Source organism: Rhinatrema bivittatum, chromosome 2 (assembly GCF_901001135.1).
Source record: "Rhinatrema bivittatum chromosome 2, aRhiBiv1.1, whole genome shotgun sequence".
NCBI classification, from domain to species: domain Eukaryota; kingdom Metazoa; phylum Chordata; class Amphibia; order Gymnophiona; family Rhinatrematidae; genus Rhinatrema; species Rhinatrema bivittatum.
Window position 1 is genome coordinate 721496222 of NC_042616.1, and position 26109 is coordinate 721522330.

The following is a 26109-nucleotide window of genomic DNA, read 5'->3' on the forward strand; positions in this document are numbered from 1 at the left end:
TGGATTGCCCAGACTGTGGCAGTTTTGACACTAATGAAGCAGGAGTCTCCAGGTTCTGCCTCTCCTGCAGCTCAGCAACACTAGGAAAAAGCCCAATCCAGAGGAGTATGCCAATACTGAAAAACATTTTATTATTTACAAAAATAATTTCAAGATTCCAACATGGATATTGGTGGTTTGCTTTTAAATAAAAAATGTACATTTCACAGTGGTGGGTAACTCCTAGGCCATTCACGCCCTTGGTTATACTCCATTGGCAAAGTCCGGGTTATCCAAGTTCCACACCAGGTTTATATTATATGTTACCTATACTCAGAGGACTGATGCAGAAGATAGATAACTATGGATACTTGTTACAAACCACACACACACACTAGGATTAAGTTTTGTAATTGGGCTCCACTCAGCATTTCTTCTTCTAGGTATCTAGACTGGTTATGAGCAGGAAGAGGAAAGGAGTCATCTGGGCTTTCCCATCCGAGTATTGATCCTCCTCTGATATTCCAACTTAGTACTGAAGCAGGGCCTAGTGAGCTAGGACTTTGTCTCTGCTCTTAGTGAAACATTTGTCTCCTTGAGTCCCAGCTGCCGGGTTGTCCCTCAAGTAGGCATGGGGGGTTATGCAGGATCTGAGGTCAAGAGACTGTTGGATGCATCCTCCACAAACCCCTCTCCCCATGACAGGGAGATTTCTGCATCTGAAATGGCTACTGTGTTAGACATTCATATTGATTTGGTTTCCTCTTCAAATGTTTCAGGAACAGTCAGCCACCCTTCCCTTTTGAAGCCCACAGTCACTACTCTGGAAATACTTTGGACAGATACGAGTCTTGAAAGTTCAGTTACTACTAGAATTGATAAAATGCTATCTTCTTTAAGAGATTTGACTACCCAAAGGAGTTTGTCCACTCGGTTGATTTAAGGATCAAGAAGGGAAAATAGAGCTTGGAACACAGTGCAAAGGTTTACATAATTGTGATCTGGCTTTAAGAGAACAAAATTCTACATCAAAAAATGGAGACTATGGAAAATTATTCTAGGAAACTAAATTTATGTTTATGTTTTCTTAATTTTCCTAAATGTTCTTAAATATCTCCTTTAGATATGCTGAGTTGGAACTTTCAAAGCTTTCTGTTAAAACTGAGTTTATTCCCTCCTCTTCCAAATGTTTGTGTTCCCATTCATGATTTGGATCTTACAGATTTTCTGTAGCAATCACAATTAGAAGTTACAACAGAGCAACTCTCTTAGTTACTTTTGCAACAGAGCCAGATAAAAACTAGATAATGATTTCCTGCTTAAAACAGTCTTTTCATGGGGCAAAAGATAGCCTTGTTTCCTGATGTAGCTAGGGCTACACAACAGAGATAGTAAGTTGTTTTTATTTAAAGGGTGGTTGCTCTAGGCGCTATTTTTTTTTTTTAAGTTTCCCTGTAAATGTTTGGTGAAAATGAGAGGGGCTAAATATATCTTTTTTGATCTGGAACAATTAGAGGGCTTTATGCAAAATAGGATTTTACCTAACAATGTTGTCTCATTGGTGTTTATTTATTTATTTATTTATTTTAAGCTTTTTAAGTTTCCGAAAGCTATTTAGCACTGAGAACTTTTATTATCATTATCAGATTTTATTCTCAGAGGTTTTGACAGAGGTCAAAGTTTTGTTCTGGTTATGTTAGATCTGTCAGCTACGTTTGACACGGTAGATCATGGAATTCTTCTCAATAGGCTGTATGATATAGGTCTAGCTTATACTACATTAAAATGGTTCAAATCATTCTTAGAAAATAGAACATTTACTGTTAAGATAAAAATGCTTTGTCTGATAAGATAGGACTAACTACTGGAGTACCACAGGGCTCTGCTCTGTCGGCTACCCTTTTTAATGTGTATCTTTTACCTCTTTGCCATCTGCTATCTGGGTTGGGCCTGAATTAATATATTTACGCAGACGATATTCAGTTAATATTTAACATAGAAGCAGATATTGAATCCACATTTAGAATGATTAATATGTATCTTAAAATTATTAGTCAACTTCTTGCACAGATGAAATTAGTCCTAAACCTGGACAAATCCGTTTTTATGATCTTAGATAGAAAAAATTTTAACTTGGAAACAAAGATATCCTTAGTGATCAAACTAGTTTTAATTTAACAGATATAACCAGGAATTTAGGATTAATAATTGATCATGAGTTAAACTTTACGGCACACGTATCTAAAAAAGTCAAAGAAGATTTTAATAAATTGAGGTTATTGAAACGTCTTAAACCTTTGCTTTCATTAAATAATTTTAGGTATGTTTTACAAACATTGGTGTTTACTGGTTTGGACTATTGTAATGCTACCATGTTAGGACTCCCTAAATCTACTCTGAGACCTCTCCAGGTAATTCAGAATGTCGCAGCAAGACTGTTAACAAACACCAAGAAAAGGGAGCATATTACTCCAGTATTGAAATCGCTACACTGGTTGCCGCTAGAGTACAGAATTAAGCATAAAGTATTGTGTATGATCCACAAGATTATACATGAAGACAAATATAAATGGTTGAATTCTTCCATCAAGCTGCATGTGCCTCAACGGGATCTCAGATCCTGTAATAAAGGTCTGTTAACGATACCGAATATTAAATCGGCGCACTTAAGTGAAGTTAGAGAGAGGGCAATTTCGGTTGCAGGACTGAAATTGTGGAACAGTTTACCGCCAGATCTGAGAATGCAGGATGATCCAAAACGATTTAAGAAAGACTTGAAAACATGGTGTTTCCAACAAGCCTATGGGATTGAGATTTAAAGGACTACTGAAAGCTGAAATCCACATCATGTTTCTATTTTATCTATTTATTTCTTAACTATTGTAATTCTAGCTAAGCTTTTAGTCTTTTTAGCTTATCATAAGTAATATTAATTATTTATTCTTATTTTATCTATTTTATTGTATTTTCTGTTCCTACTAGCTTTTTAATTATATTGTAAACCGTAAAGATAGAATCATGTGTTCTGACTCACGGTCTATAAAAATTGCATAAATAAATAAATAAAATAAATAAATAAAATGTATATATTTTTCCTTTTTTTTGCCTCCTCAATTAGATCTACAAATGGTGATCATGCTTTTGTATTTTTCTTTTAGTTCAATCTAATGGATAATTAACCATTATTTTATAATTTCAAACTGTTCTTGCTTTAATTTATTTTCAAAGAAAGAATAAAGAAATTAATTTGGTCCAACTCATTTTATTATTCGAAAATGAAACTGAGAGACTTCTGATGATGCCTTTCAGCTGAGAAGTCGTAGGAGAGAATAGCTCCAAAAAGGCCTGCTCGTTTATCAGCTAAAATTGGTCCTCTCGAATGATTTTTTTTTGCTGATGAATTTGCACCTAAGCAGTTTATATACCTCAGGTGTGAACTAAGCTGGAGGACACTTTTTTCTTCTGTTTCCTGGCGATGACAACTTTGGCCTCAAAGACCTCTAAAGAAAAGATCCACAGTTCTGATTTCAAAATGGCAGCAATTGAGAAGTCTCTTCTAGATTTCAAGGACGAGCTGGTTCGAGATATTTCTAAAATAGTTTCTGTTGTCCTAGAAGACAGACTTGGGAAACTCCAATCCTCTTTGAATGAGATAAAGAAGGGATTCGACAAACACATATCAAGAATTACTGAGGTTGAGGAGCAGATGCTCATGCAGGAAATGGCATCGGAACAATTTGTTGGGCAATTTAAGCCTTGCAAAAGAAGAATGGGGCTTTAATGGAAAAAAAAAAATCAAAGAACAAGAAAACCGCGACCATAGGAACATCATCCATGTAAATTGGACTGCTGGAGAGCATGAAGGTCAGGAGTGTCTTCATTTTTTGCAAGTTTGGCTTCTGGAATTCTTGGGTCTGTCACTGGAGACAGAGCCAGTGGTAACAGAGCAGGGGCATCAGGTGGGCCCTGCGAAAGATACAGCCACGTTGCCTACATCCTTGTTGGCTTACTTTGCAAGATGAGAAAAAGTTGGTTGCTCAGGTATCTAGATTTTTGTGGAGGTCAAAGGCTAGAAGGATTAGCTGTTATATTCATTTATTTACAAAATGTACATACCACTAAAGGCAAAGTTCATAGTGGTTTACAATAAAAACATTCATAATATTTACTTATTTTAATGAAAGATAGAACATGTAGAGAGATCTAAATATATCAGACTTTAAATTGTATAATGCTGCTTGTCAGCTTAGTTTTAGGTGGGAATGGTTGTAAGGTAGCTACCAATATTGTGTTCCTGGCTTGGATGGTCACACTTTATCCCTTTTTTCCTCCTTGGGGGTTTAGTTCATCAATGCCCTGCTGCATACCTCTGAAAATAAAAGCTTCCCCCCCCCCCCCCCTTTTACCCTGCAATGCATCAGGCTTGGCAATTTTTAATTAAAAAATGTGGGTCATGAATGGTTTCTAATTTTATGCCTTTTATAGGTAATTCTAATTTTTTTTGCCAGGGTTGCATAGCAAGATTTCTGTAGAATGGTTTCATAAAGGGTTCAAGAGGAATGCATCTTTCTTTTGTGCAGCTCAGAATATTTAGTTTTCTTTAGAATAATTGAAAGCTATATATGATCTTCCTAATCAGCATTTTTACATGTATTTACAAGCCAGATACTGTATTCACAGTCTAATAAAACATAGTTCTGAGTTATTTGATATAGGACTCTTTAGAATCCATGTTCGTCAGTCTAAGAAGTTATAAAAACAAAAATTGCATGCTGGCATAAGTTACATTTGATGAAACCAGATCTGAAAGTTGTTGTAAGGCTAACTAATAAATGGAATATGAAGACTGACACAACTTTGACTACTGGTGATTTTATGTTTGTTTCAAAATGTTCAAAAAGTCTTGGTTGATTCCAAGTTGTATGAAATGCAATTTAAGATTTTCCACCAGGTGTATTATGCTATGTATAAAGTTTTTCATATGGGTTGGTTGGGCTCAGATTTGTGTTGTGGAAATGTAAAATTGTTGTAGGTACACTTACATGATTTTATGCTGTGTCATTACTTATTTGATTTTTAGCATGATGTTCTGTTTTATATATCACATTACTCATACATTCGTCCTTTTGGAGTGAAGCTTTATTGTTTGGGTTACCTTGAATTTTGTTTTCAGAAGTTTGCCTCTGTTGCTACTTCGATTGCTAAACTTTGTATTCTGAAGTTTTGGATGAAAAACTTCTCTTTCTGTTGGGGTGTGGTACTAACTCATGATAGAAGGGATGCAGGTGGCGAGATTGGATGCCATACTGATGCAGAAACCATCTGCCAAAGGCTATCAGATTGCTTGGACAAGGTTTTATGAAGCTTTAACTAATGACCTTCAAAGGAAAAGTTGAAGCAGTCTCAGTATTCCACTGCTTGCAATTAGTCTTTTGTATTACTTTTATATGATGTGTGAATGGTAATTTTGTCTTGTTTATGTAGCTATGATGCCTCAAGAATCTAGTTTTTCTGAGTTACTCTTGATGCATTTATTAAATAAAACAAAACAAAAAAAGAAAACCAAATTGAATCTGGATAATGTATGCAACACTCACACTTAGATAAGTCTAGATTCATGTGTTAGTGACATGATATACCAAACAATCACTTCTGAACAGTTTCATTTTACAGCAGAGATGAGGGTTTCTCACATTATGTATATGGGAGCAATACCTACAGCGTCTAGCTCAATGTGACTTCTGGATGATGCATCCGCTGGGGCATTCTTTGGTGTATGATTCTATTTTACCATGCCTTGTAGGTCCATGTCTCAGATTTACTGATAATAAATTTGAACTATCCGATTCAGGAGAAACAAAATCTACTCATATATTGTTACATAGCAGGGAAAGAGAAGGAACTTCACATGAAATTATAGTCACCAAGTCAGGGATGAATGGTTTGCAAGTTACCAAGATGCTCTCATGGAGACACATTCAGACTATCCTCAGTTTCCTATGACACTTAGGCAGAACAACTATATTAAATTTGTGGCAGTTAGAATGTCAGTGAAGAGTTAAACCATTATCTTGGGCAGACGAGATGGGCTTTACAGATCTCATCTGCTGTCATATTCTGTGGTTCTGTCTGAGTGAACGCAGCTAAATTGCCTTACGCGTAAGAATGCAGATTTTCCTCTTGTAGCCAAGCCAATAGAGAAGGAAAACATTTTCTTCTGACCTGGGGCAAGTCCTCAGTTGTTATTAAAAGTTATTTTATTCTTTTATGGCTATACTGTGCCAGTTGTTCTTCACAGCCACTTATCCTCCGGGTGAGTTTCAACCTATTAAAATGCCTCTTTAAAATTGTTGGTTAGGTTCAGGTCAAGTCATTTATTAGCAAGAAAATAACTGCAGTGACTTGCTGCTGTTTTTCCGCAGTTTCGTTTTCTAAACATTACCTTGACTTTGTTGTTTTTTTCTAGCTCGAGTTTCTGCTTCTGTCCAAGTGTAGGTTTCAACCAACTCCTTTCAATTTCCTGCAGTGCCTTAAGATAATTTACATCATCATTACTGGCAAATTAAAAGCAATCTTATTTAGACAAGAGATTTCTAAAAAAGTCAATGAACCTCATTCTGTTCCAAATTTAAATCGCCCAATTTGCTGGATTATATCATATTTTAAAACAACAGAAAGGGAATAATGTGTTAGCCTGTCAATAAAATAAGTTAAAAGAAACCAGTATAAGTAGCTGGGTAAAAGCATCTCTTTTATAAAGCTAACACGTTTCTGTGATTACAAAGATCCTTCCTTTATGCCATGAAATCCCAAAAGCTTGCATGTTTAAAAATCTGTTGGTCTTCTAACGAAATCATCTATATGCAAGGGGGGTAGGTGTCCTAAGCCACCCCTTACTAGAGTAGCATTAGTGTCAAGAGTGGGAGTGTAAGAAGAGGTTTGACATTCCCCAGCGGGAGGTGTCATGAGTTTGATAAACTTATGTGCCTGATGGTTCAGGTCTGAAAGGACAGAGGTCATTCTTCAGGGTCTCTCTAAGGGGAAAGGCCTACCAGTTCTGCCTCCTATTCTGGGGAGGTGGCTAAAGGTCCAAGGGTGGGCTTCCCAAGCCTTCGGTACATGGGAGGTTCAAGAGTGGATTCCTGAGATAGCCTGACAAATAAAGGAAGAGGTCTCTAAGAAGAGGGAATTAAGTTCCATAAGCCTCCTTCTAAGAGGGATTTCTTCAGAGAGATTGGAGAAAGAGGATTTTGCTTTTGCAGGAGTAAGTGAAGCAATGCCTAGCAAAAGAAGGTCTCAAGAGTTGTTGTCTGAAAGAAGGCATCAGCCAGAGGCTCCTCTTCAATTGGTATCTGGGAAGAGAAAGGGCGGAGAAAGAGCTGCATCCAGAGCAGCAGCTACCAGGGGGGAATGCCCAGGTAGGCACTCTGGGTGTGCCAGACCCAGAGTGCCTACCTAGCAGGATGTGCAGCCTTACTATTGCTTGACAGCTTTCTTTCTGGACTTTATTTTTCTGTACTGATTGTGCACTAGGCCTTAGTGTACCTGCTGTGGAATTGTTTCTTCCCACCAAGTTCTACATTAAAGGTCTATGTTTGTAATCCTGCCACCCTCCACTTCCCCAGTCCCCAGAAAGGGGGCCACACTTCCCAGCCCCTGCTGAGCACTGAACTACTCATTGCAGGACTGGGGGATGCAAATTCTTTGAAAAGGGGCCAGAAGAGGAATAGTCAGCAGAAAAATGGAGGTGATATTGCCCCTGGGTGAGACCTCACTTGGAATATTATGTACAATTCTGGAGACCGTGCCGTCAAAAGGATATAAGCCAGTTGGAGTTGGTCCAGAGGGTGGCCACTAAAATGGTCAGTGGTCTTCGTTCTAAAGCATATATAGACTTAAATATCTGAACATGTACACCCTGGTTGAAAGGTGGGATGGGGAAAGATGACAGATATTTAAATTTCTCAAAGGTTTCCATGTACAGGAGGCGAGCCTCTTTCAACAGATAGCAGGCTTTAGAATGAAAGGTCATGGAATGAGAGGGAATGGGGTAACATTCAAGGGGAATCTTAGGAAATATTTCTTTACAGAGAGGGTGGTGGATGCCTGGAACAGCCTCCCAGTGGAGGTGGAGGAGACAAACAGTATCTGAGTTCAAGAAAGCATGGGATGAATATAGGGGATCTCTAAGGAAAGGATGTAAATTATAAAGCTAAATTAATTGAGTGGATGGGTAGACTAGAAGTGCCGAATGTTTTTTTTCCTGCCATCATATTTCTATGAAGGCCCTGAGAAGATCAGACTTTTGGACCTTTATGTAAGACAGGATGCCCAAACTCAGTCATGCAGATTTACTCTGCAGGATGGTTTACCCGATAGCCATTTACGCACATGATTCTAATTAGCCAATTAATTGTGCTAAGAAACTAGGGGATTGCCTATTATTTCACACACACTGATTCTGAATTAGTCTTAATGAGGTCCATATTCAGTTTCTGTCCAGACAGCACAGTTAGCCAGATAAACTTATCTGGCTAACTCTGGAGGTATATTCAATAGTGCAGCTGCACTATTGAATATAGCTGGCTAACTTTAGGACAGTTCACTTGCTCAATAAGACTTAGCCAGCTAACTCAACTCCTCCCAGTTACACCCCCAACTTATCTGGCTAAATTGTAGCCTCCTAATATTAAGCAGCTAGAATTTAGCCAGATATGTGTTCAAACTTTTATTTAGCTGGCTACCTTCTGAGTTAGCTCAATCGCTGGAGTATTGAAAATTATCTTTTTTTTAAAATAAAAACCAATTTAAGTTTTTTTTGAAAAATTATTTATGAAAAAAATTTTGATGACACCTACTCTGTGTGGATAATATTTAAATATTGCTTTTGGTTTAAATATGGTGTATTTATAATATGAAGGAATTGGAGAAAAGTTTCATATAAATTCGTAGGTGTCTCCGCACCACGAGTGTGTGGTGTTATAATCATTAACTATCCCCCGCCTCCTGTGTGAATTTTTTTAAAAAACGTTTTTTTCTAAGAATTACTTCACCTCTGTGAGCCTCTTCCGTATAATGAGCAACAAGTGAATTGATTTATATACCTTGACGGTATTTTATGCCAAGAGTTCTGTGCTCTATATAATTAACTATAAACTTTAAAAGAGTATAGTTCAGACTTCCCTTTAAGATGTTGGTTGGTTGTATTGTCCAAATTTGAACGATGGTCCCGACACAGCCGATCCGTGTTTCAGACTGATTGTCTTTCTTCAGGGGTGTAAAACGTTGTGATGCAACCAACTTTTACGGAATCTGGATAAACTCCATTGAAAGAGGTACTCCAGCTATCTTGGCTCTGGACGGAGTTGCTCTGGCTCCGTCGCCGGAAGAGTGATTTGTGTGTTGTGCTGAACCCTTTTTATGTGTCAGCAGAAGAGCAAAGATTGACCAATGGCCGTATATTGGTTTACTGACGTTATCACGCCGGGTTGGTACTGGCTGAACGTACTCTCCGACCTGACAGGAAACATGGTCTGTATACTCGCGTCAAGCTCCCTTACATGCCATGATCTGTGGCGTGTAAATACCTATAACGGACGTCGCTGGATAATAACTATGATTCTAGAAGGCGTATACCTGAATATTTTGTGAGTATTACAACAGAGAATTCCAATTTAGATCATCGTTCATTCCCCGAGGGGCTGATGTATTTAGAGTGAAGATCCAAAATGCTTCTCGCTGATTAAGAAGAGCCCTGTAGTCCCCGCCTCTGGGCGGGGTTTCGAGATGTTCCAGGATCGTCCATTTCAAGTCAATGATCTTGTGTCCCTTATCTGTCAGATGTTGCACCATAGGTGCCGTCATCTTTGCTGTATTGAATCTAGACTTGTGCTCACCTAGTCTCACCTTGACTGGTCTCGAGGTTCGGCCTATATACAGCTGGGGGCACGGACAGATGACGTAAATTACATTGCTGGATAAACAGTTGGTATTGTGTTTCCGCCAAACTTTATATCCTGAAACAGGATCTTCCCATTCTATGCCATGGATGGTTTGACCACACCATGCGCAATTGCCACATGGTTGGTGACCTATTAATGTTTCTTCTCGTTTGACGGTATTGATCTGTGCGTGTACTGTATGGTCTCTTATGTTGCGACCCCGGGACATGGCGAATATGGGCAATTCTTGAAATGTGTCATGTATAGACAAAATGTGCCAGTGTCGCCGTATGGCTGATTTAATGATGTTGGATGCATCCGATTTCTTTAATACGCAAGTTAACCTTGTTTCCTGTTTACTAAGTTTGTACTGTAGTAACGTATTGCGGTCACTGTACTTTGCTCTTTTATATGCTGCTGTAATGGCTTTTTGAGGATAACCTCTTACCAGGAATCGGCTTGCTAGAATGTCCACTTGAGCTTCAAAATCCCTGTTTGTGGAACATATGCGTTTGGCTCTGAAGAATTGGCTGACTGGGAGACCCATTTTAAAGCCATGTGAATGATGACTGGTAAACCTTAATAGGTTGTTACGGTCTGTAGATTTTCGATGTATGGTTGTGAACAGTCTCCCATGTTCTATTCTGATGAAAACATCCAAAAACGTGATGGCTGTTTTTGAAGACTGTGATGTGAACTGCAGATTGGGATCTACTGTATTGATCCATTCTAAGAATGTGTGTAACTGTGGTTGGGGGCCGTCCCAGATAAAGAAGATGTCGTCTATGAAGCAATACCAACATTTTATGTACTGCCACCAGGTGGATGGATAAACCTCGGAATGCTCAAAGTAAGCTACATAAAGGTTTGCGACTGATGGTGCTAACGGGGACCCCATGGGTATGCCATGGACCTGGTGATAACAGTTGTCTCCGAACCAGAAGTAGTTATTATATAACACCATTTCTGCTAGCTCCAGTAATAGATTCGTTTGAATTCTTTCTGATGATGATCGTTGGCTGAGAGTTGCTTCCAAAATCTCCAAAGCTCTGTTTTGGGGGATATTGGTGTATAACGAATTTATGTCCATTGTAATCATGTTAATGGACTCCCAATGTATTTGAAGAGCTTCCAAATTTCTCGCTCTTCTGCTGACACATAAAAAGGGTTCAGCACAACACACAAATCATTCTTCCGGCGACGGAGCCAGAGCAACTCCGTCCAGAGCCAAGATAGCTAGAGTACCTCTTTCAACGGAGTTTATCCAGATTCCGTAAAAGTTGGGTGCATCACAACGTTTTACACCCCTGAAGAAAGACAATCAGTCTGAAACACGGATCGGCTGTGTCGGGACCATCGTTCAAATTTGGACAATACAACCAACCAACATCTTAAAGGGAAGTCTGAACTTTACTCTTTTAAAGTTTATAGTTAATTATATAGAGCACAGAACTCTTGGCATAAAATACCGTCAAGGTATATAAATCAATTCACTTGTTGCTCATTATACGGAAGAGGCTCACAGAGGTGAAGTAATTCTTAGAAAAAAACGTTTTTTAAAAAAATTCACACAGGAGGCGGGGGATAGTTAATGATTATAACACCACACACTCGTGGTGCGGAGACACCTACGAATTTATATGAAACTTTTCTCCAATTCCTTCATATTATAAATACACCATATTTAAACCAAAAGCAATATTTAAATATTATCCACACAGAGTAGGTGTCATCAAAATTTTTTTCATAAATAATTTTTCAAAAAAAACTTAAATTGTTTTTTATTTTAAAAAAAAGATAATTTTCAATACTCCAGCGATTGAGCTAGCGCCCTTGATTTTTGGTATTATATTTATTATCGCTGTAGCAGTGGCATATTGATTTTTCTTAACTTCTGAGTTAGTCAGCTAAATGCTTTTGAATATGACCTCATTCTTCCTACTTTGTCTCAAGAAATTGCTTAATTTATACTCCTTTTATTGCACAAGACCGATTTCAATTAAACAAGGGTATAGTGGTAAGAACTCGTAATTCTCATTATACTTGGAATTAAACTTTTGCAGCACTGTAGGTGTCTACCAAAGTGCAAGTTCTACATGGGATCTCTAAGAAGGAATGTATATAAACACTGATGATATACATATATACAGTAAGAACAAATGGGTACTATATAAAAAACAAAAGGGTTCCTTATAGTATGTAAATACAGAAAATATACAAAAGTATACCCATACAATATTGGCAATAGCGATCATAACATGATCAAATTTGAACTAATGACTAGAAGAGTGACAATATGTAAATCTACAGTTCTAACACTAAGCTTAGAAAGGGAAACTTTGATAAAATGAGGAAATTAGAAAAAATTATGAAAGGTGCAGCTGCAAAGGTTAAAACTGTACATGTGTGGACATTGTTTAAAAAAAAAAAAAAATCTTAAAAGTGCAGTCCAGATCTATTCCATGCATTAAGAAAGGTGGAAGGAAGACCAAACATGGTTAAAAGGTGAAGTGAAAGAGGCTATTTTAGCTTTAAAAAAAACAGAAAAAAACATCCTTCAAAAATTTGAAGAAGGATCCATCTGAAGAAAATAGGAAAAAGCATAAGCATTGTCAAGTTAAATGTAAAACATTGATAAGACAGGCTAAAAGAGAAAATTTGAAATGAAAGTGGCTGTAGAGGCAAAAAACTCATATTAAAAACTTTTTAAAATATTTCCAAAGCAGGAAACTTGCTAAGGAGTGAGTTGGACCATTAGATGATTGAGGAGTTAAAAGGGGCTCTTAGGGAAGACAAGACCATCATGGAAAGATTAAATGAATTTGCTTCAGTATTTACTAAGGAAGATATTGGGGAGATACAGGTTCCTGAGACGGTTTTCAAGGGTAACGATTCAGATTAACTGAACCAAATCACAGTGAACCTGGAAGATGTAGGAGGCCAGACCGACAAACTAAAGAGTAGCAAATCACCTGGACTGGATAGTATACACCCCAGGGTTCTGAGCTCCATAATAGTGTGATTGTACTGGAGCCAGTGTTGTACAAGAGGAGCTTCTAATTTGTGTGTGCAAATGCAGCTAGAGTGTTGTATGATAAGAGTCTCTTGGTGTGACAGATATACATCTTGGAGCATGGGCAAATAATTACATAAATGATGTGTGTCGTATTACAGTCAAAATGATTCTTGCTATAATGAGTAATGGGTAAAGGATGACAAAACTCACTAATTTGAAGTACATTTGCACAGATTAGTCATTTACCACATGCAAAACTGACCTAAGGGTAGATCATCATGCTCATTTGTGGATGAAGATGTGCTCACAAAGATTTATTAAATTCCAACTAAGTTTGAGTTTCTGAAAATCTATCATGAGTGGATAAAACATTCCAGTGCTTCAGAATAGCAGCTTGAACTCATGGGTACGTACTGAACATAACACGGATACCATGTATTCCAAAGGATTTTTATGTGATGTTTGCAATAATTCCCTATCAGCATGTAAAGCACATTTAAATGCCTGCTTAATTTTCTGTAGGTAACCTTTCTGGCTAAATTGCTTAGACATTTGTTTAGGGTGAAAATCTTGAACTTTTCTGTTAAAGTACATAATCTACGTAAACGTAAATACTGCCCCACTGGGATGTTTTTCTTAAGCCTGCGAGGGTGATGAGTATTAAAAGAGAGAGTGATATGATTGGTCAGGTTATGAAAAATTGAGGTGTTTAACCCACCATTCAGGTTTGTAAATGATCGTATCCAAGAATGGTATTTTCTGCTGATTACTAGAGAATGTAAGTTATAAATTAACATCCTGGAGGTCAAACCATTCTAAAAATGCATTTAGATGCTGTTGGGTAGATTTTCAGATAAAAAAATACATCTATAAAGCACAGCCATATTCTGATGTTATCACAGAAGGGTGAAGTATATACATGTTTCTGCTCAAAACAAGGTACATACAGACAGGCCACTGAAGGGGGCCATTGTGGCACCCATGGCCATGTCTTTAATTTGGCAGTACAACATGGACTGAAATTAAAATAATTTTTTTGAGAGAGTTATCTTAGCAAGATTAGTAATAAACATTTGGTGAGCAATAATAAGATCAGTAGTCTGCAGAGATTCTTCAATAATAGCAATCGCTGAAGTGTGAGGTATGTTGGTGTACAGGGTTGTGATGGCAGCCGTCACCAATAGCCAGGATTCTTCACACTGGGTAACAGATTGCAGTTCATGAAGCAAGTAGGTAGGGTCCCAACTATAAGACTTGTTTGAAGGTACCAACGGTTTTATAAAAAAATCCATATATTTTGATCAAAGGTTCTAAGAGTGAACCTATACCTGAAACAATGGGTCTTCCAAGTGGATACTCTAAGGATTTATGTATTTTGGGAACTAAATAGAAATGGGATGTAACAGGATGGTTTTCTAATAAGAATGAAACCATGTTTTTCCCTGTTAATTCCCTTTTTTTTGGCATGGGCTAACGCTGCTCTCTCATTGCTCAAGCGGTCTGAAGGATCATGATCTGAAGGGATATAGAATTGTCTCTCCTATAATTGATGAATGGCCTCACACTTGTAATGAGGCTAGAACTCATCCTTTATGGGATGTTTTACAGTGTTGAAACTTGGCACTTGAATCAGCATTGCATCAGATATGGAACACTTGATACTGCACACTTGACACCAGTCGATGAGTCATTGGAACAGATTTCCCATGGCAAACAAGAGTTCTTGTTGAGGCCTTATTACAGGCTAAACAAAGGCCTTTGTCGGGAGTATGAAGCAGGGAGTATGGCGCTCATATGAATGAGTACAATGATTTAATTATTTCAAAAAGTCTTTCGATACACGAGATCTTTTTATGGACATTATGCCATTGAAAAATCTGTCTAAGAACAGTATGACCTTAGTTGTAAAATTTAGAATATAGCAGCGATTGCAGTTCTGGAAACACTTCTTTATATACTGGCGAATTATTTGTGCATTATATTGTACTTTAAGTTGTGAACTCAGCATTGTTAAAGATGCGTTGATTGGTAATCCTAATAGGTTTGGGGTTTTTTTTAAACTTTAATACAGAGATTGAGACTGTGTTTGTGCTATAAGTGTGAATGTATGTATGTATGTATGTGGTTACAATATGGTACTGTAATATAGACATTTGAATATGTAGGTGTACTGTAATATAGACATTTGAATATGTAGGTGGTGCCTCTTGTTATTTAATAGTTTTATGTATGTGTAACAGAATAAAAGATTTGTACTATCTATGAATATTGTATGGTTATACTCTTCTATACTGATCAGGTTGCAATTTTTTAAATTTATCCGTCAATTGCTGCTAAAAATTTTTTTGCTTCTTCCCTACTAATTCTTTTTCTGGAACATCATTACATCAGAAATCTAAATGGACACCTCGGGGTCCTGTTGATCCCCTTATTTCTGCATTTTAAGATTTGGTTCTACGAGACCTGTAGATTTTAGAAACTTGTATTCCTTCTTTACTGCAGAACCTAGGCAAAGGGATACTGTTCTTGATGACACTGGAGTAAGATGCCCCCACCCTATGCTCCTGCTACTCTGAACTCCTCTGTCTCAGGTGACCTTAGTATGCCCAGCTAGCTCAGCACACTAGAATCTTCCACAATATTGTATGTTATCTATAAAAGAAGGATCACTTCCTGTATACAATGAGATCCTGGTGGTCTGTTTGTCAGAGACAGTGCATCAGCATCTCCCAAGAATACTTATATTGTTCAATAAAAAATTATGCTTTCAATAAAAATCTAAGTGTTCTTGTATCCCTGGATATATAAGCATCATAGAAAATGGCGTGGCGCTTAACAAACCTTTCTACCTATGACAAACAAACTTGCACTTCACTTGCCCGGGACTGTGACATTACACTATGCATCCCACCGATAAAGGCAGTGGGATAGTCATTCTGAACACTGTTGATTACAACCATAAAGCTTTACGCCAATTGTCAGATATTTCATCTTACCAACCATTAGATTTAGATCCTATGGATGAGCTCTGGGTTTGAATTCAACATTTCCTTGATGAAGGTATTGCACATAAATACATCACTACAATGGAATATAATTTTCTTTTGAAACAGTTTCTGCATATACCTATTTTTTATACCATTCTTAAGATTCATAAGTCTAAGTTACCCTCAAGGATGTCCAATTGTGTCTGGAATTGGGTCACTTCTGGAGCCGCTGTCACCCATTGGTGACCCAGAGCTGGTCATACATTCAAGATTCAGCACATTTTATATAGTCTTTACAAGCTTTGGATCTTGATATTAAACCATTACTTTTCATTACTGCTGATATTACTTCATTGTATATTAGCATTCCACAAGAGGCCTCATTGAACATCATCCGGGATACTCTATTACATCATGATTTTTCTGACAATTTCAGCGATTTTTTGGTTCGGTTAGCATCTATTGCCTTAAAAGAAAGTTTTTGTGAGTTTGATCATGGCATTTACAAACAGATCTGTGGTACAGCCATGGGTGCGACCATGGCACAGTCAGTAGTGTGCTTGTATGTACAAATTTTGAAGAACATACAATTTATCCTTCTTTTATGTCACAAATTGTCTACTGGGTGCATTTCATTGATATTTTTCTCTCTCTGGGACAGTTCCGCCTCCTCTTTATAATCTTTTCCAGAGTGGATCAATACTCAAGATCCTCACTTGCAATTTACTATACATTATCATGCACAGCAGATTGCTTTTTTGGATTTGTGGATTATTAAAAAAAGATGATAAATTTGCTACCACAATTTTTACAAAACCAAGTGACAGAAATACCTTATTTCATTATCAGAGTTTTCATCCTCAAGATTTGCGGACCAATATTTCTATTGGCCAATTCCTACCTACATCTGTGATGCCTTTGTGAGGATACAGCAGAATTCAAGATACAAGCCCAACATATGTATCAGAAATTCCTAGTTAGAGGTTATCCCTGCAAGCTTATAAGAAAGGCATATAAGCGGACCCTTTATGCTTACAGAACTTTACTCCTCCAAAACCATCTTTGCCAACCGTCTGGACCTTCTGATTTTTGTCATGCTGTACATGCATCAGTTCAATCAAATACAAAAAAATTGTACATTCTCATTGGATTATTTTGCAACTTAAGGCAAGTTTTGAAATATACCACATGTTTGTCTGTTTGCAGGGCTCAAATCTTTGGGACAGACCTGTGATTACAACAAGCTTCCTGTGAAAACGCATATAATACAGCAGTGGTCCCCAACCCTATCCTGGGGGCCCACTAGCCAGTCGGGTTTTCAGGATATCCACAATGAATATGCATGAGAGAAAATTTGCATGTTTTGGAGGCAGTGCATGCAAATTTTCTCTCATGCATATTCATTGTGGATATCCTGAAAACCCGACTGGCTGGTAGGCCCCCAGGACAGGGTTGGGGACCACTGTAATACAGCATAAAAGCTTTATACGGATTAAAAAAACTGATGCGATGCCATGAACAAAGATTCGTTATTGAATGGAACACCTTGCACCCCATGGGTTGAATTCCCCCTTGGAATGGGAGGCTTTTTTATAATATATTTTAAAAAGTGTTTTTTTATAATCCTTATAATAAACAACAATACTTTTTTCATAAAGTATCTTTTTTGAAATTGTCATCGTAGCAATCATGAAAGAGGTGGGACTCAGATTAATTTTGACTCTGTTTTATCTTTTTTGCTAATATTTCCAAGCTTTTTCCTCACTTACAAAACTATAGGTTATATAACATTTAACATCCACACCTTATTTGCAATGATGCTCACTCCAGCAAGCTCTTTTCGGGAACAATTTTTAAATTGTGCATTTTGGAACAAAGTCCCTGGGGCTTTGCCCCAATTTTTGAAAAGAAAACATCCAGCATTCTTTTATTTTGAAACTTGCTGTGGGGATAATGTGCTGGTGAACATCTGCACCTGCTTTTTCTGCAGATATTTCTTTTTTTCATGGAAACCACTACATACATTTAAAATTGTGATCTACTGTACATGTCATACTTTCCTCCTCCTCTGGCGACAGACCCTGGCACTATTCTGGAACCTATGGGCATGCACATTAGTCTGTCCACTAAGTGCCCCGCCCCCTTTCTTGCCTCCCCCCAGGAGCTGTAAACACTTCCTTTGCAGCATCTCTAGTCCGAGCCAACCTGAGGTGCACAAGTCAAGCTTATGACTCAAACCCAGATTTCCAGCATTTATTTATTTATTTCACTTTTTTTTTTTCTATACCGAGCTTCATGGTTGAATACCATATCAGATCGGTTTACATCGAACGAGGGATAGAAACTTGTAACAAAAAAACGGAACAATAAGTTATAATCAGAAAGAGAGCAAGAAAGTTACATTGAACAAGGACTATAAACTTGGAGGCTTTACAGCTTGGAAGTAAATAGAGTAAAAAAGGCCCGAGCAGGGCCCTGTTGCCAATACTCCAGGCTAGAAAGCACAGTTGCTTACCTGTAACAGGTGTTCTCCTAGGACAGCAGGATGTTAGTCCTCACAGATGGTCGACATCATCACATGGAGTCTGGCACGGAAAACTTCTGTCAAAGTTTCTAGAAACCTTGGCTGGTACACTGAGCATGCCACTATTCCTGCATCCACACAGGGTCTCTCTTCAGTCAAGTTTGTAGATACAAGAAAAAAGAACAAACCAAGCAGGAGAACACAACTCTGCGGGGCAGCAGGCAGGTTTCATGAGGACAAACATCCTGCTATCCTAGGAGAACACCTCACACATGGATTAATCCATAGTTATAAGCTGGACCCAAACCAGCGGGACCAGCAGACACCGAATCAAGTGCCAACGGGCATAACAGAGGTGCTGGTGGTAACCACGGGGACAATCCGAACAAAAAAACAGGGGCCCACAGCTGGAAAAGGTTTCATAGGGCAGACTGGATGAATCTGCTATCCCGCCGGCCATCCCTGTTCAGGCAGTAATGTGCAGCAAAAAAGTGTGAAGGGAACTCCATGTCACAGCTCTGCAGATCTCTCCCAATGGAAATGCACGTAGGTAGGCTCTTATGGAGTGCGCCGTGGCATGGCCCTCCAGGTACAGGCCTTCCTGGTCATAGCAGAAAGAGATACTGCCTGCTAGCCAGGTGGAAAGTCTACTTAGTAAAAGCCCTGCCCAGCCGGTTGGAGTCAAACGAGATAAACAGCTGGATGGATAGCCTGTGGCCTGCCGTACGGTCCAGGTAGAAGGCCAGGGCCCTCTTAAAATTCAATGTGTGCAGCGCCCTCTCTCCCGAGCCGGCATGAGGCCGGGGAAAGAAACTAAGCAGCACAACAGACTGGTTAAGATGGAAGTCTTTAACCACCTTTGGCAGGAACATGGGGTGTGTGCTCAGAACCACCCTGTCATGAAAGAATCTAGTGTAGGATGGATAAGTCACTATGGTTTGCAACTCATTGACCCTGTGCACCAATATGACAACTATCAAGAAGACAATCTTCCATGTCAAAAGCTTGAGAGTGCACAAGCGCAGCGGCTCAAAACAGCAGTTTCATCAGCTGGGCCAGTACCATATTCAGGGGCTATGTGACTGCAGGGAGCCACAGAGGAGGCCACAGCTGAAGTAGCCCCTGCAGGAACTGCCCTACGATAGGCTGCACAGAGATGGGCGAACCACCCACCTCTTGATGGTACACACCTATGGCGTTGAGATGCACCCGCACAGAGTTGGTCTTAAGACCTGCCTCCAAGAGGTGCAGAAGATAGTCCAGGAGTTGTTGGATAGGGCAAGAGAAGGGATAGAGACCCTTCTGCTCACACTATATATGAACCTCTTCCACTTCAAGGTATAAGACTTCCTGGTGGTCTGCTTTCTGGAAGCCACCAGGACCCTAGTCACATCCTCCAAAAAGGCCAGGGGTTGCAACATCCATGTCGTGAGGGACAGGGCATGGAGGCTGGGATGGTGCAGCCTGCCCTGATCCTGGGAGAGGAGGTCTGGAGCCGTCCCCAGACAGATCGGGTTCCGTCTGGCTAGATGCCGCAGAAGTGGGAACCATATTTGCTGTGGTCAATGCAGGGCGACAAGGATCATGGATCCCCAGTCTTGGTGAAGTTTCAGGAGAGTCTTCAACACTAACAGAAGAGGTGGATAGGCGTACAGGAGGCCCGTCCCCCAATGGATTGTGAAGGTGTCTGTGGGTGGCACACCATCTGACCTGGACAGAGAGCAGTACCTGGGCACCTTCGTGTTGCTGGGGGAGGTGAACAGATCCACATCCGGAACCCCCCAGAGATGGAAGAGCCGATCTGCTACCTCCTGTTTCAGGGACACTCATGAGGTTGGAAAGTGCGACTCAGCCGGTCCGCTAGGGTGTTCTCTGCACCCACCAGGTACACGGCTCGGAGAAACATCCCCTGCACCAGTGCCCAGCTCCAGATTTACACTGCCTCTTGGCAAAGGAGGAAGGACCTGGTACCCCATCTACTTGTCAATATACCATATGGCCACTTTGTTGTCCGTTCAAAAAAGAATGATCTTTTGGCCAAGTGGATCCTGGAAGGCCCATAGAGCATATCAGATCGCCCTCAATTCCAAGAAGTTTATCTGTAACTGTGACTCCTGCGCAGTCCAGAAACCTTGGGTACGGAAGCCATCGACATATGCTCTCCACCCCAGGTGGGAAGTGTTCATGGTCAGCACAACCTGAGATGAGGGTGCCTGAAAGGAAATACCCCACTCTACGTTGGATGGAGACATCCACCAAATCAGGGAGGCCCAGAGTAATGGGGACACCTAGATGCAGACCTGAAGGCCCTGGGTGCCCTGTCTCAACTGGAAGCGCAGGGACCACTAGGCTTGGCGCATATGGAGACAGCCAAAGGGAGTGACATGCACGGCTGCGGCCGTGTGCCCTAAAAGTTGCAGCATATGCTGCACCGAAACCAGCCTGCTCTTTTGAATCTCCCTCACCAGGGAGGCCAGCACAAGTCATGTGGCAGGAAGGCCTTTGACTGTGATGCATCCAGCACAGCCCAGATGAAAGCCAGCCCCAATGAGGGGTGGAGGTTTGACTTCGGGCAGTTGATTAAAAACCCCAGGTGCTCCAGGACCTGAATGGTACTGTCCAGTGCCCTAGCCTGCGTGTCGCTTTGCACCAGCCAATCGTCCAGGTATGGAAACACCTGGACTCCGAGCTGGCACAGGTAAGCCTCCACCACGGCAAGACATTTTGTGAGGACCGGTGGCGTGGAGGAGAGGCTGAAAGGAAGCATGCGGTACTGAAAATGCTGGAGCCCCACCACAAAGCGAAGATCTTCCTGTGACTCAAGAGGATTGTGATGTGTGCATATATGTCCTTTAAGTTGAGGGAGCAAAGCCAGTCCCCTTGGTTCAACAGAGGAATTATGGTGCCCAAGGATACAATCTTGAATGTTTCCTTTTTGAGGAATCTGTTCAAGGCTTGCAAATCCAGAATGGGACAAAGGCCTCCTGTATTCTTTGGAATCAGAAAGTAAGGGGAGTAAAATCCCTGACCCTGTTGTCCTTGAGGAACTGGTTCCACTGCCCTGGTTTGCAGAAGGCCTAGGAGTTCCTCCTGAAGCAGCTCTGCATGCGAGACAGGTCCCTACTGCGGGCTCGGGGGAAAATCTGGTGGAGTTTCCACGAGATCCAGCGCATGACCCCGCCTGATGAAGGACAGGACCCATCAATCCGATGTCACGCCGGTCTGCAAAAAGGCAGAGCAAGCCCCTGACTGAGGGTCCTCTGGCACCAGAAGAGATGACTGGCACAAGCTCCTTTGCTGCCAGTCAAAACCCCATAGCAGGACTAGCTTGGGGGGCTGGCTGTGGGCATGGACCCCGCTACTGGTGGGATCTGTCCCTGGTGCTCACCTGCTATGGCTTGGAACGAGGAGCCAGCGGGAAGAACTTACTAGGTTTGTAGAAAGAACTCCTTAGTACCGGACGGAGTGACCATTTGGAAGAGGCCGGCGAGGCCAAGGCTCCGATAGACAAGTGTTGGAGGGTCTCATGGGGGTCCTTTAATCGAGCAACCGCTTCTTTGAACTTGTCACTGAAAAGATTAACACCGGTGCAAGGCAAGTCTACCAGCCAGTCCTGAACCTCAGGACAAAGGTTAGAAGGCCCGAAGCCAGGCTAGAAGACGCGCAGAAATACCTGTCATCAGGGCCTTGAAGGGAGAGAGAAGGGAGCTCAGTCGGAGCCCTCTAAGCACTCGTGGTAAGCCCTGAAATCAGCTGCTGCAGCTAGGGCTTCTGCAGAGAGACTATCAGCTGGACTGGGGCTTTAAAACCCCGTGTATGGCCTAGACTGGCTTTGACTGTCTTCTGATTGCTGTATTTTATTTTGCAATTGTTTTGGGATATATGGGGCGCAAGATGAAGGCCAAGATCATCACCTCCTCTCCAGCTACTTTAAGACTCGGTCCGATGGATGGTCATCTAAGTAGGCTCAACTTGCCAAGAGAGGACAGTGTTAGAGACATATTAGATGTCTCTTTAAGTCCTGGCGCTGGACCAACTCCTATACAGCCCCCAGGATTTACAGAGGAGAGCAATTCCATTGAAAATGAAGCAGCAAGTGTGAGTTTTGCAAATGTAGGTGAGTTATATGTAGATTCAGCAGCTTCACAACCCTTTAATATTCATCAACAGGGAGTAAATGGAAGCCCCTCTGTAAACATTGGTGGCATACAGGCGAATGCTGTAGATGCCACCAATGTTACTCTGGGTGACTTGTGGAGAATGCTGCAGAAACTAGATACTAATGTAACACAAATTAATTTATCCTTTTCAGCTATGGTAGGTGGAAATAGATCAATGATTAAAGATCAGGGGAAAAAATTAACTGAATTGGAATCTAAGGTAAATAGTTTATCATTGAAAATTCAAAATGCTCAAAGTGTTGAATCTAATTGTATTTCAGATAATATAGTGTTACATAATGAGTTAGAGAATTTGGAGACTTGTTTAAAAGTTAAAAACTTGCGGTTTGTAAATTTTCCTTATACAAGACTTTTGTCTCCTTATGAGATGTTTGTAAAATATCTTAAGGAAAATTTAGCATATAAAGATAATAAGATTCCAATCTTTTCTAAGATCTATTATTTTCCTCTCCAATTAAGAGACACTCCTGGGAATCAGGGAGACCTACAATCCCCAGGAGTGTCTACTTTTTTGGAAGAATCTATTGACATCATAAATAAGAGTTACTCTTTTTGTATCTTTTTCCCTAGAAAAGGATAAAGAGTTTATTTTTGAAAAATCTCTAAAAAAAAAATAGGGAACTATTATTTTGTGGTCAAAAAAATTTATGTTTTCCAGACATTTCAAGGGCCACTCAGGTGCGCAGGAAACAGTTTTTGGTTTTGAAAAGTAAGACTATTGAATGGGGTGCAACTTTTTATTTAAGGTTCCCATGTAGATGTTTAGTCAATTATCAAGGCAAGAAATTTATTTTTAGTATGCCACAACATCTAGAAAGTTTTTGAGAGATAAAGAGTTAGTAAAGGAAAATCAGGTTGAAGCAGCAGAAACAGGTCTGTAAAAATAAAGATTTCTACCCCTCTCCTCCTTGGTAATTGTATTATGTAAGTTTTCTTTACCGTATAAAGACCCTCTTTTATTGGATAAATGCGACAATCAAATTTACTTTTGACTGTATTAGTCTTCTTGTAATAAGTTTGCCTGAATTGTTTACTGTTTATTGCCTTTTATGTTAATTTTATTTATTGTTTTGAATTTAAAAATTGAATAAAGTATAAATTATAAAAAAAAAATACCTGTCATCACTACATGCCCTGCCGTCTCAAAGACATCGTAGGTAGCACGCACCTTGTGCTTACACATTCGAGGCTCTGTTGGATGAGCTGGGGCTGCTGCTCCAGACCGTCTGCCACCTCATGAACTAGTTTCCAGAGGTTGTGGGTATACTGAGTCATGTAGAAAAAGGTAGGAAGCGATCTGGGCTATCAGCATGGAGCCCTGATATACCTTCCTTCCCATGGCATCCCATGCCCGGTTGTCTTTACCCGGAGGGGCTGATGCTTGGGTTTTTGATCACTTTACCTTCTTGAGCGCTGACTCATCCACCAAGACTGGTGGAGAAGCTGGCACTTTTCAAAGCCTACAGTCTGCTATACTATAAACTCTTTATCCTTTTCTAGGGAAAAAGATACAAAAAGATATTGTACACCCCATCAGTCTTCCGGTTAACCAGGGCAACAAAGAGGAGGGGGGGTTTCCCATAGCCAAAGGAGCAGGTCCCAGAAGCTCTCATGCGCCGGCACCACTACGAACTCCTTTGGGGCATCGACAAACTGGAGGATCTCGAGAATTTTATGGTGAGTATCCTCTTCTGTCATAAGTTGGAAGGGGATAGCCTCGGCCATCGCACAGACGAACCCAGTGAAAGTCAAGTCCTCTGGTGGGGAACGCCAGCGTTCCTATGAAAGGGAAGAATCCAACAGAAAGTTATCAGAATCTACCGAGGAGATGTCTGAGGTATCCTGGCCCCAGGGGTCATAGGGGCCCTCAAGCTCTTCAAGACCACCCGGAGAGGAGGGGCATGTAGCCCCGGGCATGGCACCAGGAGGCCCAGGGGAACCAGGGGTCTCAGAGGGCTGGGGGCCCTAGCCCCGGAAGTGCCAGGCACGGCGCCAAGAGACCTTGATGTGCAGATGGCACTGACGGTTCTTCTTCACTCGAGGACCAGCTCGGACGCTTTGCACCCTACTGGTCAACAAGGGAGTCAGCATCAACTGCATTGGGAGGACACAGAGGAGGTTGTGGTGCCAGCATCGGTGCAGGCACCGGCCTCGAAGGTATCAGCGAAGGCACTGGAATCGGGGGAAGTGTTACATCCGGTCTCAGATATAGAAACATATAGAAACATAGAAATGATGGCAGAAGAAGACCAAACGGCCCATCCAGTCTGCCCAGCAAGTTTCGCACTTTTTTTCTCTCATACTTATCTGTTACTCTTGGCTCTTAGTAAACTTTTGGTTCTATTTCCCTTCCACCCCCACCATTAATGTAGAGAGCAGTGTTGGAACTGCATCTAAGTGAAATATCTAGCTTAATTAGTTAGGGGTAGTAACCGCCGCAATAAGCAAGCCATACCCATGCTTATTTGTTTACCCAGACTAAATAATTCAGTCCTTATTGGTTGTTGTCTGTATATAGTTCCACTTTTCTTCATTCCCCCTGCTGTTGAAGCAGAGAGTTATGCTGGATATGCATTGGACGTGAAGTATCAGACTTTCTCCCCTGCCGTTGAAGCAGACGGCTTCGCACGACATGCCTCACCTCTATTTCAGCCTTCTCCACCAGCCTCGGGAGAATGGCATCTGTAGTGTCTCCTTGCCACACCCTCTAGCGTCCTTGGAGCGGCTTTGGTGCAGCATCCCGCCATGTTGACCTGAGGCCTCCTAGGGCACGTGCACTCCTCACATCTTATAGCATTGTTGGCGCGAACCTCGGGGGCGTCCCCCTCGAGTAACATCACTGCTTCCTACTACAAAAGGTTGCCCATTTGCTGACTCTCACCGAGTTAGCAATCGGATTGGATTTGTTCCGGTCTGAAGCTGTTCTGCTGCTGGAAGCTATCTTTACCCTTTGGGGTTCTACTAACTTGGGTACCTGCTCCTCGGGGCCCTTTGCTTATTTCCAGGTGCCTATCCTGAATCCAGGTATTCTCTCCTACAGCGCCTCACTGGATATCTGCATCAGGGTCTTATACCACCATTGTGGGACGGGTCTCCTCCGCCGAGGATCACAGACTGTTGCTATCTAATCCACTCTCTACCACCTCTGGTGAACCATACAAGCTGCATAATATAGATATATTCTCTCTGTTTGTGCATCCGAGTCTAGGCCTCCGACGAAAGGATCTAGCCTGAGTCTAGCCTGGTGCTACAGTTCCCTACTAGGCTCCACCTCGTGGGAGTCACTATCACTGCTGCCCCTAAGAATCCACCAAACACCTCAATATCATAACAGGAAGGCACTGGTATCTGTGCTGGAGGTGCCAGCTCTCGTTCGCACAAAGTCCTGACACTCCAACTCCTCCTTGAAGGCCTCCGACGAAAGGGAAGGCTGAGAGGGGAGGGTTGATGACTGGCACTGGAATCTGTGTGGATGGCACCA

The 26109-nt window shown here is 41.0% G+C and overlaps 1 protein-coding gene across 6 annotated transcripts in view; it reads right to left on the minus strand.

Annotated features, from left to right (window-relative positions):
- Nucleotides 1-26109, minus strand: part of SNX31 (sorting nexin 31) — a 159003-nt gene that overhangs the window by 41144 nt on the left and 91750 nt on the right. For 5 of the 6 annotated variants that reach the window (XM_029591811.1, XM_029591807.1, XM_029591809.1 and 2 more), the window contains one exon: nucleotides 6422-6508. The exons of the other annotated variant lie outside the window; for it this stretch is intronic. In XM_029591811.1, the coding sequence (XP_029447671.1) occupies nucleotides 6422-6508 (87 nt within the window). The remainder of the gene's footprint in view (nucleotides 1-6421; nucleotides 6509-26109) is intronic. 6 annotated transcript variants of the gene reach the window in all.